At 47.1% G+C, this 20,784-nt stretch overlaps 1 protein-coding gene across 3 annotated transcripts in view; it reads right to left on the minus strand.

The window, feature by feature from the left end:
- Chst15 (carbohydrate sulfotransferase 15) overlaps window positions 1–20,784 on the minus strand; it is a 76,983-nt gene that overhangs the window by 16,816 nt on the left and 39,383 nt on the right. For all 3 annotated transcript variants that reach the window (XM_036209490.1, XM_036209499.1, XM_036209480.1), the window contains exons 2-5: window positions 12,934–13,935; window positions 11,814–12,153; window positions 9,160–9,306; window positions 4,660–4,816 (exon numbers count right to left, since the gene is read on the minus strand). In XM_036209490.1, coding sequence (XP_036065383.1) covers window positions 4,660–4,816; window positions 9,160–9,306; window positions 11,814–12,153; window positions 12,934–13,479 — 1,190 coding nt within the window. In that variant the 5' untranslated portion in view covers window positions 13,480–13,935. The remainder of the gene's footprint in view (window positions 1–4,659; window positions 4,817–9,159; window positions 9,307–11,813; window positions 12,154–12,933; window positions 13,936–20,784) is intronic.

Genomic DNA, 20,784 nt, shown 5'->3' on the forward strand with positions numbered 1-20,784 from the left:
TCTCCTCTCCCTATGGCACCTGAGGTTCCTTGAGCACAGGTGAGTTCTGTGTCTATCTCTGCCTCTTCCAGTGTGTCCATCACACCAGTGTTCACTGAATAGGGACAAATCCTCTGGTGACATTACAAGCACTCTTTACATCCCTGAGACATAGAGCTTACATGCTACAAGCCTTAGGAAGACATAATGGGATACAGATAGCTACTATCACAAAAACTACTAGTTGGAAAAGTCAAGGACTTCTCCAAAGGTCAAGTCATGGCTTAAGAAGTCTTAATGATATTTTAGCTTTTCTTATATATATTAGCTGGTTCCTACAGTGGTTTTCTTGTAATGCTATGCATGCTTCCAAGAACTCCTAACAATGTATTTATCTAAAATACCTATCAAGCATCCAAGGCCTAACAGAAAACACCTGTCTCCTAGGTCAGGAGGATAGCTTTATTTCTTGTGCAATTTAGTGTGATGCCCAATTTCCTTACAGCTTTATTAACAGACTCCTAATTTCTTACCTGACTACTTCTAGGAATGTAAACTGGGCACACGGGTCCCCCTCTTGATACACTCTGATGTTAGCGCTCAGTTGACCTCCTCCTTTAACCATTAGCTTTTGGGATGTAAAAGAAAGCCTGAAAGTCACTGCCTGAGGAAAAGTCTCACCTGCCTTTATGACCCTGTAGGAGTTCAAGCCTGGTGGCCTGGCTGGGGGGGGGGGGGGTTGCTATGGCTTGGGGTTTATAACTGAACACCTCTGAGATTTGAGAGGACCTAGAGGCCTAAGGAGATGGAGAGGAAGAGAGGGGTGGAGAACTTGAGGACGGAGAACGGAGAGGGAGAAGGAGGATTCTGACCAGAGAGAACGTGTGGATGAGATGGAAGATGAGGAAGAGTCAGATGGGGAAGTACTAGTTGGGTAAGGACAAAATGAAAAGGACCTAGATGAGGCACAATTAAGACGAGAGAATGAAGATAGAATTTAGAGGGAACAGTAGATAAAGGTAGAGAGAAATCAGGCAAGAAAGGAGCTAGGCACGAGAACAGAACTGAAGCTGTGTGGATAGGATGTTATCCCAGAGGAATAAAGTATTCAGACAAAGAGCTTGGTGTACTTAGATTCATTTTCTGAAAATAATTCTTGCCGTTTATAGTTTCTCTCCTGAGCCCCTGGGAAGTATAATATTAAGGCTAGTCCTTTTAATGTTATACAAGACTTACACATCACCTCTCACCACTCACTTGCAATCCTGATGGCAGACAGAGATCCTGAACAAGTGAGAAAATCAGGAAGCTCCAAGCCAGCCTAGGTCTGGGGCATGGGACCCTCATTGTGAAAGTGTGGCTGCTAATGGGTGACATGCACTGACCATTCCTACAACATAGCTCCAGAATCCTTATGCATAACAAGTTTGGGCTATCCTCCATACTACCTAGAGTCCACTCCCAGATCCCAACCCATTAAGACACCCTTCTCAACTCAGCAAGTAGAGAAATAACATCTTCTTGCCCCGGGTTCCTCCTCCACTGTCCCTACTGAATTGCCCTGTGGGAATGCACAGGACAGCCAACGGCCTAGTGAATGTACCCTCAAGAGAAATAGTTTGCAAGCTGAAGGACTCAAGTCTGAGGGTCCTTATTACAATCACAAGTTATAGTCCCTCATCTGGCCACCCCAGGTAGTCTTCACACAGCACTCTGACAAAGACACCCACCGTCCTGTGGTGTGGCTGCTGCAGGAGACTCCGCCCTGCTCAATGGTCTGAAGCCAATGCTCCCAGGCCTGGAGAGGCCCAGCTGGGAGGAGGGTTTTAGCAGCAAGTGATCCCCACCTCAGGCCAAAGACCTGCAGCCACTCTGAGGCTTCTCTGAGCCAGCTCCCTTCCACTGGAGGCAGCTCCTTCCCTAGTGTGCTCCCTTGGATGCTGAGGTAAGTGAGCAAGGCTAGTCACATGGCTGTCCTGCTTCTCCAGGGCTCAATTTCCTGGTGCTCCTGCCCTCAGAAGTGGACGCACAATTCTAGGAAAGGATCCTCTGGGGGAAGATGCCTCCACCCTCCATCAAGAAGACGTGAGGTCTCTACATGCTATGTCCTCTCTTGTGGTAGTTTGAATCTAATTGGCCCCCATAATCTCATAGGGAGTGACACTATTAGGAGGTGTGGCCTTGTTGGAGTGGGTGTGGCCTTGTTGGAGTGGGTGTGTCCTGGTTAGAAGAAGTGTGTCACTGTGGTGGTGGGTTTTGAGGTTTTTTATGCTCAGGATACCACCCAGTGTCTTAGTCAACTTCCTGTTTGCCTTCAAGATGTAGGACTCTCAGCTACTACTCCAGCACTTATGTCTGCCTACACACCACCATGCTCCTAGTCATGATGTTAATGGACTGAACCTCTGAAACTATAAGCGAGACACCCCAATTAATTAAATTAAATGTTTTCCTTTATAAGAGTTGCTGTGGTTGTGGTGTCTTCCCAGCAATAGAACCCTGACTAAGACATCTCTACTCAGGGCAGTTTTCTCCTTAGATTACTTTCCATCCTTGTCTGTATGGCAGACTCCTACTCATCCTTTAAAACCCAGCCCAGGAGCAGCTCCTCCAATGGAGGGGTCCTCTGCACTGGGAAGCTTGCTCCTTTCCCTTCCAGCTGTCATCAGTAGGACCAAAACAAATACTGGCAACATGCCTGTCTCTCCAGCTAACCTGGTGGTTTGAGTCTCCTTGGGGCTGATACACATAGAAGCAACTCAGATAGCTCAGTCCTCATCAGCCCAGAATGCTTGCCAAAGCCTCAGTTCTTAGGCCCTGAAACTGGGCACTATCTGATGACCTTCCTCAGAATTAAGCTGTAGGAAGAACAGAAGATACGTGTGTGGTGATCAGAAAGAAAGTTCTACCAGGGAAATTGGGCTGAGGTGGCATGGGGGACAGAGGAGAAGCAGCTGTCAAAATACCTCAGCAGTGGCGAGGCTCAGTTTCCTCAAGCCTATCTTTTGCAGGTGTATAATCCTGCTCTTCTGTGCCAGGAAAACCCAGCCCACTCCACGGGGGTGGGGAGGCATGTGGTGAAGGGTCCACTTCCTGCCTAGAAGAGAAGGTAGACATGTATGCCTTGGGGACCACATGAAGTGGCTGCCCTGTGGTGTGGACCCAGGAGACTGCTGTGTCCCAGGCTGCCCCAGACCGATGGTCCTCTGTCCAGTAATGTAAAGAAGAGCTGGGGACTTCTAGAGCCTCATGAGAATTTGGAAACCCAGCTCAGCAAGTGGGAGAGGCAAGCATATGCTCTCAGGCAGCCATGCTAGGTGCTAGACTGCACATTCACAAAACTGCACTCACAGATCTATGCACATGGCACATGTGTGCATCTCACAGGAATGAAGTATGGAAGAATACACGGAAAAACATAACTAACAGTTACCTACACAGGAGATCGTGCATGGTCCATTTCCTTTATAGTTTCTGATGCATTCCCTTAACACCTCTACAATAAACACAGCTACTGTTATGGTCGGGGCCTGGAAACCATGCCATCCCAGGAAGAAATCAGATAGGCATTTCCTAGGGCTGCGGTAACAAAGTGCCACACACGACATCTATCATTCAAGAAGTTAGATTTGTCAAATGTAGGTGTCAAGAAGGCTAGTTTCTTCTGAGGTTCCTCTCTCACAGCTTTTAGGGAGTACATCCCTTGGCTTGTGGCCACATCCTTCAATCTCTTCACACAGTAAATTCCCTAATCCATCTGCAAAGGTCCAATTTCCAGACAAAGCTACAGGATGTAGGATTTCAGAATATCTTATTTGGGGCGGGGTTATAATTCAGCCCACAGGAAAACACAGAAAATAAGAAACAAAAGGCTACAGACCCTATCTTTAAATACCAGGTAGCTATCATAGTTTAAAATGATTAGATTGGACTGTATGGCTTACAGGAGAATAAACGAGAACAAGATGTGGACAAAAGACCATTGATCTCCAGACAGGAAGCTGAGCTGTTCTGACCTAGCCTGGCCATCTTGAGTGGCAAGCCCTTGTTCCAGATAAGATGGTATTTGGGAGGCACAGCAGGCTAAGTGATATAAAGGTCCTGACAGTCTACCGTACACAGTATTGCCATCCAGGTACTGTCTGATCAACCTACCAGCTCTGCTCCGTCCAGACCTGGGCAAGCCCTGACCTCATCAGAGGCAGAGCAACCTGTCAGTCATTCCCCACTTCTTCAGTTTCCAGAGAAGCTAAGGGAGGAAGGGGGGTGGTGCATGTTCAGTGCTGCATAGGGGAAAGGACCCACCAACCAAAGCCATAAGGAATTCTGGGAGTCAGAGCACACAGAGACCCCAACACACCTGACACCAAGGGCACCCCAGCCCTAACAGCACTTGTATCCTCTGTCTCTCTGTCAGACCCACCAGAGGCTAGCACCCACAGACCACAGTCAAAACTGCCAAGAAAATAGACCACGTTTTGTTTAAATGCAGGGAGGCTTGCCCTAAGAATAACATTTATGTAAGAAATAGCAATAACGTTGCAAGTTAAGCTTGTTTATTATTTTTCTTAAACAGGCAAATCTCTGTGATGAGATGGAAATGCTGTGCTAAAAAAAACAACCTTTCTTTTCACCAAAAATGCAAAGCATGGCACTCTCCCCCACGCCACACACACTCACCTCTCCACGGGGTCCCTGAGCATGACGATGAGCTTGGCTTCGGGCTGAAAGGCGTGAATGAAGTCTTGGGTCAGGAATGGTGGCTCGCCATCTGTGCTGTTGTCATAGAAGAAGGTCCAGGCATTGTTATCCCACATTGTAGAGGCACTGGCCTCTCCTGCAAACAGACAGGGAGCAGATGCTGGGCCATAGAGTCTGGGCTCCCACTGTGAGCCAGAGGCCAAGCCTGGCTCTTGTGCCTTCCTCTTAAATAACCATGACCAGGCAAGCTTATCCACCATTGTTGGCAGATGGGACTCCGGGAATCCAGGCAGATCTGGGGATCTGGGGAGAGGACAATGGGCAACCACCTCTGCTGCCACCATCCCCACCCCCAATTTCTTCCTTCGGGATGAACAAAAATATAACCTTTACTAACACCTAGGACTTGAATCTCACAATATTTGGCTTTGCTGGCAGCTCATAGCTCTGTGGCATTTTTAAGGGCCCACTGAGAATCTGCTGGATGGTTTCCTTCAAAATGTGTCAGGAAGAGAAAAAGAGTCATTTAGGGAAGCTGACCCTCACTGGAAAGTTGGATGCAGTTCACATCTATCTTTCCTTGGAACCATAACAGTCAGTTACAGGGCACAATCTAGGACCAAATGAGAGGAAGACTTCGCCAGAAGCCCAGGGGGTCTCAGCCTCAGCCCCAACTTTCCCACATGGCCAGCTGACTGCTGCCCATACCTCACCTCCTGCTTTATACATAGCCAGTAGTCTGTAGTGGCTGGATAAACAGGGCCTGACACTGTTTAATCAGAGTCCCTAACAGAAAGATGAAAATGTTCAGCACAGCTCTGAGGAGAGACGTGAGGCCAAGACACAGGCACTTAAACAGCAGAGACTCTTGTATAACTGAACTAATTATTGTCGTGTTATTGTGCATGAGTGTGTATGTGTTTGTTTGGTTTTGTTGGTGTTGGTGGTGTTGGTGGTGATGGTGGTGGTGGTGGTGGTGGTGGTGGTGGTGGTGGTGGTGGTTTTGGTTTTTTGAGACAGGGTTTCTTTGTGTATCAGCTCTGGCCATCCTGGAACTCACTTTGTAGACCAGGCTGGCCTCAGACTCATAGAGATCTACCTGCCTCTGCTTCCCAAGTGCTAGGATTAAAGGTGTGCACCACCACTGCAGGCTTCTTGTTATCTAGTTCTTATATCTTAAATTAACCCATTTCTATTAATCTGTAAGTTGTCACGTGACTTGTGGCTTACTGGTACTTTACATTTTGCTTCTCATGGTAGCAGCACCTGGCAGCATCTCCTCACTCAGCCTTCCTGTTCCCAGAATTCTCTTCTCTGCTTGTCTCGCCTATACTATACTTCCTGCCTGGCTACTGGCCAATCAGCATTTTATTTATCAATCAATCAGAACAACACATTCACAGCATACACAAAGATATCCCCAGCATGTACCTGCTTATAAAAATCAGAATTCAACAAGGAAAGTCTCCCCCTATCTTTTTAAATTTGGGTCTCTCCCTGAACCTGGAGCTTGCCAGATGCCTAGACAGGCTGGTCAGCAAGCCCTAGGAATGTTCCTGCCTCTACCTCCCCAGCACTGGGATTACCAGAGCCTATAGCCATGCCCAGCTTTCTCCGGGGATGCCAGAAATCCAAATTCAGATCCTCATGCTTGTACAACAAGGGCTTTGCAAATAAGCCATCTTCCCAGCTGCATTTATCTTGTTCCATTTTGTGACTGTCTACAGAAATGTAGAAGGAAAGGGACTCCAGGGTCAACTGGCACCCACCCTTCCATAGCCACTCCCAACCCCCCACCTACATCTTCAGGATAATCAAGCCATTAAGCTCTACACTTAATTTCTGGACATGGACCAAGTGGCACATCTCAATGTTATTCATTCAGGGACAGCCTGAGTGAAGGGGTCAACCTGGTCAGTGATGAGCACATGATAATCATTTAGTAGGCTCTATAAGCACATTATGGTCATGTGTGAAGACAGTAGGCTCTGTGAGCACATTATGGTCATGTGTGAAGACAGTGGGTCCTATAAGCACATTATGTGAAGTAGGTAGGTCCTATTCTTCTGCTCAGTCTATGACCATGTTGTGTGAACACCTCTATCCTAGCCATCTTTCCTTTCTTAGTTTATTTTAAAAACATAACAAAGAGAGAAAAGACTTGGCAAATCTACTCACCACAAAGGAGGGAATATGAAATGAGAATGGAGTGTTTAACCTGAAACTGGCACAAATTCTGCCAGATCTCAAAGGGAGCTGGTTCTAGAACCATGCAGGCATTGGTCCATCTTCCCATCTGTCTGTCCACCCAGCCTTCATCCACCCAGAACACATTCATTTGACATCTAATCCATGCCCCACAATGTCTTGGCACTGGGGACCAATGAGGGAAACAAAAAAGGCATAGACTGTCTCCTCTGAAAGGAGACTGAAAGTTCAAGAAGCCATCAGGTACTGAGTAGACAGGGGCAAGGCACCCTATAGGCAGAGCAGTGCTTTCAGCATCCCCAGCCTCACAGAACCTGACTGCCTCAGTCCTGAGTTCCTGAGTGTCTCTCCTGACAGAAGCTGCTGAGGGGAAGGGCCTCCTCCACTGACCCATGGCCCCTTACCCAAGCAGATGTGACCCTTTGACCTCTGCCATGGCCTTCATTGGGATGAAGAGCTGAAAAGGTGATGAGTCACATTCCAGGGGTGGGAGAGCAGGTTCTTGATGTGGTCCCACAATCCCATCTGATAGACCCATAGACTGGGATGGAAATAAAGACTTGACTTGGCATAGAGCTACCTGGTGACATAGGCAGAGCCAGATGCCAGCTTGTCATCTGCTTCTCCACACTGCCTATCACACCAAGAGGCTATCAGAAGACACAGCAAACCTGGCTTGGAGTAAATATCAGTGTAGTATTTTTATTTCTTGTTCTTTTTGAAATATAGCAGTAACTATAATTAGGAACCCAAACGAAGGCTTTCCTTTCTCATTCATTTTCTAAGTCTGTTTCTTGGCTTTGGGAGGAATATTTTTAGCTCTTTCATAGAACCTGAGATTTCCCCAGAGGCATATGGTATGGGAGTCTCAGCAAAATATTAATTAGACTTATTAAATGGGGTGTTTGCACCCTTGGGTTTGAAATTAAAAAAAAAAATCTAACAGCCAATTCATACTGTAGGCACAAGGGTGGGTAGAGTTCATTCCCAGTGGATACAGAGATTTTACTTATGACTTAAAAAAAAAAAAAATCAACCCATCTCTCAGTCCAGGCTTTGGCAGATGCCAGAATCTCCTCACAGAGTCAGGGACACAGTCCTCATGCAAGTGACTAGTCCCTATCCATCCTGCTCACCCAGAAATTCATGTGATTTAGAGAATCAAAATGTAATGGATCCAGGAGCACAAAATAGATCATTGCCTCGGGGAACCAATTTAAGTGAAATGTATGATTCAATTTCTCCTTTTCAGAAGGCGTCGGAGATAAACGCCTCATCCCAAGCTAAATCTGATGAAGAGAGTTCTGGCGGACAACGTGAGTCTAGCATCCAAGGCACAGAGTCGGGGCTGGAGATGGCAACACTCCACTGTGTGCCATCATTTGCCAGAGGCGGGGTGGAGGGGGGTGGGGGTGTGGGGGTGGGGGGTGGGGGAGTGAGAGGGTGGGGGGGGGGGGTGGAGGGGTGGGGGACACAGCTTCGGGTACTCTCGCCATTTGAATGAGTGCAAGGGATAAAGGGAGGAAGCCATTAGCTGCGATAATCATTTCATTATGCGTATATGTATCAAATGTGTACATTTAAATACAAACAAAATTTTTTGCTTCTCAATAAAATTCTTACAATTATTTTTAATCAAGCTGTCTCGGTTTGTTACACCTTCCACCGCTTTATTTGTTTGGCGTCGCTTTGGTGTTGCTTTGTTTGGTGTTGCTTTGTTGAGACAGGGTCTTGCTAAAGAGCCCAGGCAAGCCTCACACTCAAGATTCTCCCGCCTCCACATCCTGAGCACACACCATACAAACAGCTTCATTTTGAATGCTCAAGGGCTCCTGGGTCACACAGCAACTCATCCCAGAGGGTGTGCAAAGCCTGCTAAGACTGAGAGAAGATGCCGCCTCCCTCCCATAGTCCTTGAGTTCAGTCAGTGACTCATTGGAAGGCTAACCCAGATCATCACTGTGGAGAGAAGTAAAGCACTCCTGCTCCACTTAAGGAAGAACAATGAAATGGCGACTTTCTTAAAAAGCCATTTCAGACCTCCTTGAGTCTGCGCAGAATGAGCAAGCTGACTAAATGTTCCTGCTGTATAGTAATGGTACAAATGGTGTGATTGTTTTACCTCGGGTAAGAGTGACAGCCATGTGGGGAAGGGACTCAGCTTGCAAATGCTCTTCAGGTGAGGCAGAGCTGGACCCAGAGCATGGGACCAGGGCCCCAAAGAGGCTCCTTCTGCCAGCTCCCCTGAAGCTCCCCAGAAGCTATACCTACCAATAAGGATTCTGTTCAGTTTGCTCTGCTGCTCCGTAGAGGCAGACTGCAGTCCTTGATGGATCTGGTGTGCAGCCAAGTCAAAGAGGTCCAGGTAATCTTCCACAGGGTAGCGGTCCCGTAGTCCATCCCTCAGGCGGACAATTCCTACAGGAGCCAAGAAGTGAGTTACTGGCCGGGTGGTGGTGGCACACACCTTTAATCCCAGGACTTGGAAGGCAAAAGCAGGTCTCTATGAGTCTGAGGCCAGCCTGGTATACAAAGAGAGTTCCAGGATAGCTAGGGCTACACAGAGATTCCCTGTCTCAAAACAAAACAAAACCGGCTGGAGAGATGGCTCAGAGGTTAAGAGCACTGGCTGCTCTTTCAAAGGTCCTGAGTTCAATTCCCAGCAACCACATGGTGGCTCACAACCATCTATCATGAGATCTGGCGCCCTCTTCAGGCCTGCAGGGATACATGCAGACAGAGCACTGTATTCATAATTAATAAACAAATCTTTAAAAACAATTAAAAAAAGAAAGTTGAGTTACTGAAGACAAACATTGCCACTGATAGGGTGATGGCCTCCTGAAGCATGACCAGAGAGGGAGGAAACCTAACTTTAGCAGCAAAAGACTTGATACAGGTAAGCTTCTGGAGGAGGCACATGGTGTGGGACGGAGAGCTCTGTCAACTGCCTGCCTGCTTGGGTACACACATGCCTCACAAGGTGAGAGACACCGCCACCGTTGGGCAGTGGCCACTTAAGAGAGGCCACGCCTTCCCAAGAGGTAGGAAAGGGCTTTGTGGAGGGCTAGAGCTGAGAACTGATTAACATCTTCACCAAGAGGGATTAAAGCAGACAGGCAGCGCTGGCACCTAGGACTTGAGTGGCGTGCCAAACACGAAGAAGGACACAGGGTGGACAGCAAGGAAGCAGTATCCTGTCACCTTCATGGTGCCTCTTTCCCCAGTGCTCCATGGAACCCAACAGCTGCTCTAATATGGATGCATCTTGTCCAAACAGCAGGGTGAACTGATTGTTCCCTGGATGGACACAGACGCTGGCATCTGCCACACACATCTTAAATTTGTTCCCTGCCTTCAAATAGCATGCAAACATTGAAAAACATACACGGCCCAGCACCACCACAGCTATCAGAGTTACTGCAAAGCAGGAAGAAAACAGTTCTGGCCAAAGTAACAAGAGATTCAAGGTGATACTGAACATCAGCAGCTGAGGCGTGCCCTGTGCTTCCCTCCTTCCTGCCAGGGAGAAGCTGGTTCTCTGCAGGGGGAACACGGGCTGTGGTGGAAGAGGAGAGGATGCATTCATACATGTGCATCAAATGCATTAGGAAGAGAGAGTTTAGCTCCTCAGTAGCTACTGCTAAACCACTCCCTAATGAACAACAAAAGGAGGAAACCAAACATTTGTCAGCAAAAGTTAGTCTAAGGAAAATGTCTAAGATTTTCTTCTAGTGACCTGGGTCCTTTAGATGGAAACTACCCTCAAGGCCCGCCCAGGCTTTGGCAGACAACAGGCCATGTATCACCCATTAGCTTCAGTGACCAAATGTCTCCTGGCAGAAGGAAAAGGTTATGGACAGGAAACAGTGACCAAGGGCCACAGGGTGCCTGGGGCTGGGTGGAGCAGAACCAGCCTACAAGGCAGGGCAGAACAGGCGGAGTGCACAGTCAACCTTGTTGACCAGGGGTGAGATGTATCCCCACTGCATTTCAAACACATGAGGTAGACAGGGTAGGTCACACAGCTGAGGCCAGAAGCTGTGTCTCCTCCAGGTGTGGTGGCTTCAGGAAAGCAGCCCAGAGCTGGGTGCCAGACACCCCAGTTCCTGACATGAATTGATCCCTGCTCTGTCTACATGTTAAACTTCTTCAGGACAACTAAAAGAGCTAGGGATGTAACCCTCAGTAATACACACACACACACCACCACCACCACCACCACCACCACCACCACCACCACCACCACCAGCAACAAGTTCCCATTCTGCACCTGCCCCCTTGCCCTGCACACAGCTAGCACTCAACCAGTGCTCACTAGCTGGGTGTTTGTTTGGCTGGGAAATGATGCTATGGTTTGAGTGTGTCCCGCAGAGGCTCATGTGCTGGAAAGTTGGTAAGGCTGGTACCCAGAGTGGGATGCTGAGGGTCATGGAACTCTTTAAAAAGGAGAGCATGGCGGAAGGTGACTAGCTTATGGGAGCTCTGCCTGGAAAGTTTAATGCTGTTCTCTTGGAGTGACTTTGTTCCCGACAAAGTGGTTTATTATAAAGCCAGGCCTCACCATGAACTTGGCCTCTGCTGCATATGGCCAGTCAGTCACCTTTTTCTTTCTCTACCATCTTGATATGTAGCCAGCGGCCTCTCAACAGGATATTGACACATGCTTTTTGGAACCTTTAGCCCCTAGAACCACGAACCAAATACATTCCTTTCCCTTAAGTTATCCAAACACTGGTGTTTTGTTATTACACCACAGAACAGATTAATGAAACTGTCTAATGACAAGGGCCGTGCCTCTGAATCTCAATACATCTTCTCTCCAATCTCATCCTGCCTTCCCCACCAGAATTTTACACTCACCCCTCACCAGCCATAACATGCATCCATGGAATGACTAAAAGAAAATGAGACCCAACACTCACCAAAGCGCTTACGGGTCCACCAGTGGGGCTCCTTGATAGCCGAGAATTTCACTTCTGGATGCAGCCGAAGGCGGTCATAAAGGTCCGTAGTTCCACACTTGGGTTGCCCAATGATATAGAAGTGTGGCAGGCAGCGCAAGCGAAAGTGCTTACCATGCACATGTGACAGGTGGCCCCAGAAGACTTTTCGTAGGGCGTCAAAGGTGGAGCGGAACCGCTTGGAATAGAGCACGTAGGAGTTGGTCAGGTAGGGGTCAGTGGTGTTCCTCCCAGAGAATTCCTCATACCAACAGGGACTCTTGCTGTTCGGAAGGAATTTATTGGGGATTACAGAAAACATCTGCAATCAAAGAAAGAAGGAGACAGACACAATGAAGGAAAACAATTAGCAAAAACACATTCTAACCCAGCAGGAGTGGTGACCTACACCTGTAGCCCTAGCATTCAGGAGGCAGAGGCAGGGGGATCTCTGTGAGTTCGAGGCCAGCCTGATCTATAGAGCAACAAGTTCCAGGACAGCCAGGGCTACACAGAGAGACCCTGTCTCGAACACAAAACAAAAGGAAACAAATCTAAATGATGGAGCTGGAGAAGAGGCTCAAACAGTTGGTGTAGACGACCATCAGAGCTCAGCTCCCAGCCCCACATCAGGCAGCTCACAAACACCTGTAACTCCAGCTCCAGGGTCTTCAACTCCCACTCTGGCTTCCAAGGGCACCTGCCCTCACGTGCACATATACCTACACAGGCATACACACAAGCACATGACAAAAAAAAAATCATTTTTTTAAAATACTAAATGATGATGAGCTACAAAGCAACTTTAGCCACCATGACCCCATTCCAGTCAAGAAGTCCCCAAAGGCAAGGATGACAAGAGATAGTCCTTAAGTATCTCTAGTAGGGCCACTCAGGACAGCCAATTCTCTCCTTGGCATTCCATAGTACAGTCACACGGTGCTATCTAGTCCCAGAGGCTGTCAGATCATCAAATTATCTTTGCTGTAAGACATCTAGGAAATGTCTGTCACATTCTGCCTGCGCCCCCAAAGATGACGGTAGGGAAGGAGGCATCCATTCTTTAAAAGCCAGTCATCAGGAATGACATGCGGCTACTCACGTGCAACTCTTGCCTCTTGAGATCTTGTAAGTCTGGGAGCTGCCTGGTCGTGAACTCGATCCTGGCAGCGATGTTGTCGATAATTAGTTTAATGCTCGGATAGTCCTTCACGTAGGAGATGTTATTTATAGAAGGTTGGTAGTGATGCTCTTTCATGTCACTTGGGTTGTCACTGTCCACCAAGCTGGGGTTGCTGGGGAAACCCCCGTAATGGAAAGGAGATGGAATCAGAGGCTCCTGGTGAGCCCCAGAAAGAAGATAAGAAGCCATCACCAAGGTCATGATTATCAGTCCAAAGACCAGGCTGCATCGCTTCCCCTTCTTGAAGCGCAGAAAACCACCCCAGTTCTCATTGCCTTCGGCCCTCACTTCGAGAACAGCAAGCAAGTTCATCTGCCTACTGTCCACACGAAACAGAATTTTGTTCTCTCCTTTGCAAGTGGGGCACACCTGATGACAGGGATGGGGGCCTCCTCGGCAGGCAGTCTGCTGTTTGTGTGTATCCTCAGGAAACAACTGTATGCAACAGTTAATGCAGTGCCTCATGGTAGAGCCCTTGGACAGCCGGCTTAGGGAGCCATGGACCAGCCCTCAGGGAGTTTGCTGGGAAACTTTAAGGGTGTCCTGTGATGACAGAAGATGGTGAGAAGGCACAAGCAACAGAAACAAATGCAAAAGAGAGCAGACACCAACGCGCTAGAGAATGAGGCACATTCTTTGGTTCAAATACGAAGGATAACACACACACACACAAAGAAAATTCCAGTAGTCTGTTCTGCACCAGCCATGCAACACTGAAGCAGCCTCAGGTTTGGAAGCAAGTCTGCTCGTGCTTCAGGTTTTTCCCATGGCACCAAAGAAAGTTGGGGTGGCATCAGCGGAGAGCATGGAGTCACACTGGAGATTAGAAGACATCATGGGGTCCTCACTGATGGGTAGACTGGCATTCCTGCAGAATGTTTTCTCTTCATGGGGAGCAGATTCTCATGAATGGCAGGTGACCTAAACATAAAGACAGATAAGTTTTGTGGCATTATGTGGTAACTATGATAATACAGGAGTTGCTTCCCAGAGAAGAGAAGATGTACAGCTCCCTCGCCCACATCTCCATTTCAGCCACACTTACTTGTCCATAAGCAAGACACAGCTCAAACAAGAACAATGGAGATGTTTGGGGTCTTTGTGCTTAGATTTGGGGTTCATTTTGTCACCAAATGTGACCCAAAACACTGCACTTTGCATGACCGATGTATCCTCCAGGACCGCTGCCTTCACATATCTGAGCGATGACATTCCAGTACCTCAAGATTGTGTAACGACTAATTATGCACGGTTAGATTCTTAGTTAGGTTTCTGCTGCTATGGTGAAACCCCATGACCAAAAGCAGCTTGGGGTAGAGAAGATTATTCCATCCTAATCTTCCACATCACCGTCCATCACGGAAAGAAGTCAGGGCAGGAACTCAAGGCACCAGCCTGGAGGCAAGCACTGAAGCAGAGGCCATGGAGGAGAGTGCTGCTTACTGACTTGCTCCCCATGGTTTACTCAGCCTGCTTTCTTACACCACCCAGGACCACCAGCCCAGGGATGGCATCACCCAGAGTGACTAAGCATGAAACGTTGTAAGGACATGCCTATAGGCCAATCTGATGGAGGAGTTTTTCTCAACTGAGGTTTCTCTTCCCACATATCAGTAGCTTTTGTCAGGTTGAGAGAGAGAGAGAGAGAGAGAGAGAGAGAGAGAGAGAGCATCAAAATACCAAAATACCATTTTTACCTCAATGAAAATGTGGGGCACAGTAAGGAGGGGAACGGGAATGATGAGGGGAAGCAGAGAGAAGCTCCTCACAGCTTCCCAAGTCTCTCTGCTACAGCTTAAGAAGCAAAGTTAATGAAAATTTAGCAACAATGAAATGATCCTCTTCTTCAGTCAAGTGTATCATATTAAAAAAAAATCTGACTTTAAGTTATTAAGCAATTAAATCCAACATACAGAATTCCCCAGAGCCACGTAACACTTTAGACCCTGGAGTCATTTTTCACTTTCATCTCCGGGGAAGACACGATTCTTAAAAATCCATTAACATAATGCCGTGGTTCTGAAGTGTATTTCTTTCCCAAATGACACTTCTTTGGAGATGTCATTAAAAGAGCAACAGATGAACTAACGAAAGCAGCTGACAGGATTTCTAGCTGCCGTAAACGCTCCCCCACACTAGCTACGTGACCTTAAGCTGTTCAACCTCGCTGGGTTCTCTCTTCCTTGCCAGTAAAATTAGAACAACAGTATTTCCTTGTAACTTATTTTAAGACGTGAAATTAATCAATGTGTGTAAAGAGTTTGTATAGGCCTGGCATGTGTTTAGTGACCCAAGAAATGTACACAACATGGATAACAGCAGCATCATTGGTCACAGTACTGTCTTTAATTGCCAGTGAGTTCTAAAAGCATTCCCAGATGGGTGACCTAAGCCACATTCTTTTTCCTTAATTACCCAAGGGTGGTGAACTCACGTCTCACCGTGCTTGCATACACCTCAAACAATTCTCAGTCCCCAGAAAAGTGGCATTAACCAAACCTTCATTATAGACTCTACACATTGGCTGGAGATCTGAACAGTCACAACCCTCCAGTAGAAACCTTCATGTCACTTGGATCCAAAGCCCGTGTGTTCTTGAAATACGTTGGCACAAAGTAGTGTTTCTTCCACCCACAAAGTGTCCTGCATGCTGCCAACATTTGTGCTTAAATATTTAGAGGAGAGGAGAGCTGGACAAATTCTATACAGTCCACCGCAGCAGCACTTTGTAGATCTTCCATATGAAAACGGGCCTTTGTGAATCCACAGCCAGGAATATAATAGACAAAAGTTGCACTGTACAGGACTGGGGGTGGCTAAGTGGATAAGACTCTTTCTATGCAAGCATGACAACCTGAGTTCAGTTCTCCAGAACCCACATAAAAGCCAGACATCTCATCCTGCACTTTGTTTTGTGGGAGAGGGGAGGCAGAGGCAGGAGAATTGCCAAGTTAGGAGGCCAGGTAGCCTGGTGTATGCAGCAGTGAACAGAGAAAGTCTGCCTCAAGCGAGGTGGAAAACAAGGACTGACATGTGAGGTCATCTGACCACATGCGTGCCATAGCATGTGCCCCAAATTCACACACACACACACACACACACACACACACACACACACACACACACGAACACACGAGAGTATACTCCACACACACACAAACCACACACATGTTCCCCCCATCTCTCTCTCTCTCTCTCTCTCTCTCTCTCTCTCTCTCTCTCTCCCCTCTTATTGGCCAAAGAATGATCACTCTCACCAGGAGGCCGCACTGAGGAGCTCTGGTCTCCGGGGCGTGGGACAGCTGGACGGACAGACTGAGAGGCGAGGGAGGGGACGCCCTGGGCCCAAGCGGGGTTCCTCTCCTCCCTAGGGTAGCTGGAAGAGCAGGAGCCTGTGCTTGCAGCGAGCTCTGTCACCCCTGACCCATTGCCGGGTACAAACAACTCTTCCAAATATAGAAACAAAAGGGCAGGATCCCTCCTTAGAAACTCCAGCCCTGAAGCCAAGAAAACATTTTTTTTTCACTTGTCAAAGACAAGGCCAAGGCAAGGTTAAAAATGAGGCTCCAAACAGTGACTGAGTGGGAGGGTGTTCACACCCTTCTGTCTTACTGTTAGTTTTTTTTTTTTTTTTTTTTTTTTTTTTTTTTTAAAGAAAGAAAAAAAAAAAAAAAAAAAAAACATGGACTTTGAAGCCACAGAACAAGAACAGACATCATCAGAATCCAACAGAATGAGCAGAACATTTCTAACCAAGACCAAGCTATCTTGTTTCAAGCAAAGTAAATAAACCTTGGGAATGGGGAAGTAGATAATCTTAATGGGGGTTGATGGAACAGAGGACAGGCTCCAACACACGCAGTGTTCCTCTACCTAGCAGCTGTACCTCTAGCCAGGCAAACCACTCCAAGACTGTTTCTTTAACTCATTAAAGAATCAAAGAGACTGGGCCAGGCATGGTGGTGCTCGCCTTTAATCCCAGCACTCGGGAGACAGAGGCAGGTGGATCTCTGTGAGTACCAGGCCAGTCTGGTCTACAGAGTTCCAGGATAGGCTCCAAAGCTACACAGAGAAAACTTGTCTTGAAAAACCATTAAAAAAACAAAAGGAGACTACTCCCAAAACACTTCAAATACAATGTGTTCTTATTTCATTCATTCATTCATTCATTTATTAGTTCAGTACACACTTTCTAAAGGCCGACTGTGTGCTGGGCACATCCTAGGGTGAAGACTAGAAGTCAATATAAGATGTAGCAGTAGGTACACATGCACAGACATGTATGGTTGGTATTCAGCCTCAGCCCCCCAGCACACAACTTGGAATCTTTCTGGAATGCTAGGAAAGCTCCTTTAATCACACCTTAACAAGTGACTATTAGTGGCACTAAGAGCCACTAGGAGCTTCAGGTGGGGGCTGGTCTTCAAAAGACCCAAAGCTTTGGTTAGAAGCTTAAACTCTCAGGTAAGATGAAAAAGAGCTGGAGACCAAATTGCTGGTGATAGTGATGTAATAACTCTCCCTAATGTCCTGAGACTTCTGCCCAAACTCAAAACCATGGGGATCTGAGGGCTTCAGGATTGATGAACACACAGAAGTAGACGAAGAGAAGAGAACCCTGAGTATTCTTCTCTGTGCCTGACTGGCTCTGTTCCTGCTGGGCAGTGCTGAATCACATTCTCCTGATCAACTCCTGCTTAGGGCCCTTCCTGGAGAGCAACGCATTCCTCCAGGGACTTACTGAAACAACTCAGGAAGCCTGGGAACCTTCGCCTCTGTGGTTAATTCAGATTCAAGTGTGGGTGTCAGGAACCCCACACTCATGACTGGGATGTAGAGTGAGCATCTCTTGGGAATGAGGCCTCAGCCTCCAGGCATTTGGTGTGGACCTTAAATGGCAAGATTCCAGGACAGTGTCACAAGATTGAAGAAGTGGTTGGTATTGGTAACACTTTTAAGGAAGGAGGCAGTGAGAGTCTTCTTCAAGAAAAAAAGATAAGAAATGGTCTTATTTTTACAAGGATTTTTTTTTTCACGTTTTTGTTGGTGGTGGTGGTTTCGTTGCTTCACCAAAACCATACAGACACTCTATCATATACGAACTACATCTCAAAAAAGTTGATGGAGACCCATCCTGTGACCAGGTAATGAGATCACTGGTGCCTTAAGTGCAGGATGTGGACTTCATTGCCTCTGGACTAGCCATTTCCTGGATGGACAAGGTGCAGAAGGGACCATGACAGAGGTCTCTCTCCACCTGAGCTGGCTCTTACTCCACCTGGCCAGGGGTGCTGCAGGGGCACCAAGCCGTAAAGAGGTCACAGTGCACCAGACAACCTCAGGCGCCAAGAGCCACAAATGTCCCAAAACAGTGAAACAATTAGAAGCCACTTCTCAGTGCCACACTGCTGGGGCCGGGCTGGATAATTCCTCACAGCCCAGGCTGTCCCTCCACTGTAGGATGTGCAAGGTGTCAGCAGCATCCCTAGTCTCCATTACCAGGTACTGAGACAGGACAAGTAGAACCAGGTCTAGACATGGCAGAGGTCCCCTTAGGGGCACAGTCTCCCTCAGGTGAAGCCTGTCTTAGAGCGAGGAATTCAATGGACACTGAGCAGAGAGTAATGGACTCAGTGAAGCTGGAAGGACAGAAGGAAGCCAGGTCCATGGAAGTGGAAGACGCAAGGGAGGGGAAGCTCTGGGGGAAATCAAAGCCCCTGAGAACTACCTGAGGGTAGATCCTTGGGGGCTTGTGCTAGCTTGGAGAAGGTATCAACCACATGGTGGGGGAAGGTAGAGATTAGTAGACTAAAATCAGGGGTGATATTGGCCCAAGTGCATAAAGAGAGGCACACTACATATTCTTTCCCAAGGCTCTCCATGAGCTGTGTAGTTATTAAATAACACAGCTCAGTGGGGGGAAAAATCCAATGCATGTGACTGTACTAGAAGAATGGATTGCTATCATTCCCCTTAACTGGCTTTTCCCATCCACCACAGGTGATCCCAGGGACAGCCACGCAGAAACTTAACACTCAGGTGTTCTTCCTTTAGAAACAGGTAATGCATTCCACCTGCACTTTGCCTGCCTGGAATGCCGACGCTCGGTGCCAGCCGGCTCAGGTTAGACAGGACCCTTGGTGCTCTCATTCATGTAGTAAACCAAGGTACTCAGGGATACATTACAGTTCTGTTGCCTCCCAGCCAGAGCTCCACACTGTGCCCCGTGGATGTAAACCAAAACTGTGGGAACCCGGTGCCACCGTAAGAGATCAGATAACTGGCCCCCAAATAGAAAGCATTCAATTACCCAGCCTTTGCTTGGGTGCCCCCTATTAACCTATGTACCCCAGGCATCATTAGCAAACCATTTATAACAGAATTGTAATTGAGAGACCCAGAAATACCACTTTAGATTAAGTAATTGAATGCCCCTCAGTGGAAGATCGATAAAGGGCATCCAATTTCACCCTAGGAAAAACTTATTAAATTATTGTAGCTAGAAGCTGAGAGAGCAGAAGAAAGATGTATGAAACTTCAAAGGAAATCTGGATGGACTTGAATAAATAGCTTCATTTAGCTGAAACATTCATGTCTGCCCTTTGGGGGGAGGAGGGGAGAAACAGCTAATGACACAATTTTACTTTTATGTTTTAAGGGGAAATTTTTCGGTGGGTCTTAATTAACCTTTACTAAAACACAAAGCCTTCTTCCTGTTAGTATGTCTAAATGCTGACATCTCTCTTTGGGCTATGAATATGAAAATACTCTTTTTGTCAAGGAATATTAGTAAGTGGAGGAAGGAATTTTCAAAGATAAAGACACGGCCGAGACTAAAAAGAAAGCTAACAGACAACAGAGTTCTGTACAAGCAATAAATAGTGTGTGTGTGTGTGTGTGTGTGTGTGTGTGTGTGGGCATCTGTGTCTGTGTACATGCATGCGCTTGTGCGCAGAAGCAAGAAGTTGGCAACAGATGTCATCACCAATTGCTCTCCTCGTTATTTCTTGAGATGGCGTCTCTGCCTCATCCTGGAGCCCACAAGTTCAGCTAGACTGGCTGGCCTACAAGGCCCGTGGATGCTCTGGGCATAAGCACAGGGCCTTATGCTTGTACAGTAAGTGCTTGACCAATTAAACCACCTCTCAGGTTCCAGTGTCAATCTTATACCTAAAGCTTTACAGTCAATTAACAACCAGAGTTGCTCCTTACCTTGACATCCAGCACCCTCTAGCATTATAGAAAGCACGTAGTGAGTAAAGATTCCAAACTCTTGTCTACCAAGGGACCTCATTCAAGTGACTTATCTGGGCCTCTGTGTTCCCAAATGGCATACAGGCAGGCACAGATCACCCACAACTTTAGAGTTAAGAGCCTGAACATTGTGGCCAACTTGCTTGAGTTTGACCTTGATGGGTCATCAAACCTCTCTCCTCTCTGTTTTCTTGAATAAGTGAGAATAATCAAAGGACCTATAGCCTACCACTGCCATGAGCATCATGAGCTAACACATATAACATACTTATGAGGGTGACCCATCATAAACAATAAATGTTAGTGAATACCTCATAATGCTGTCCCGAAGTAGCATTAATTCTAATTATTGTTCATAAATACTATTTAGGACAGAGTGCACTACTGAGCATTCATTATTCCCCCCTACAGTCACACCTGTCATGTAAATGACTTTACACTTTACCATAAAGGAGTAGACTATTTCCTAACCCTTCACCTTGAGTCAGGTGACCTGCTTTGGCCAATAGAATGAAG

Source organism: Onychomys torridus, chromosome 1, assembly GCF_903995425.1.
Source record: "Onychomys torridus chromosome 1, mOncTor1.1, whole genome shotgun sequence".
In the NCBI taxonomy this organism is placed as follows: domain Eukaryota; kingdom Metazoa; phylum Chordata; class Mammalia; order Rodentia; family Cricetidae; genus Onychomys; species Onychomys torridus.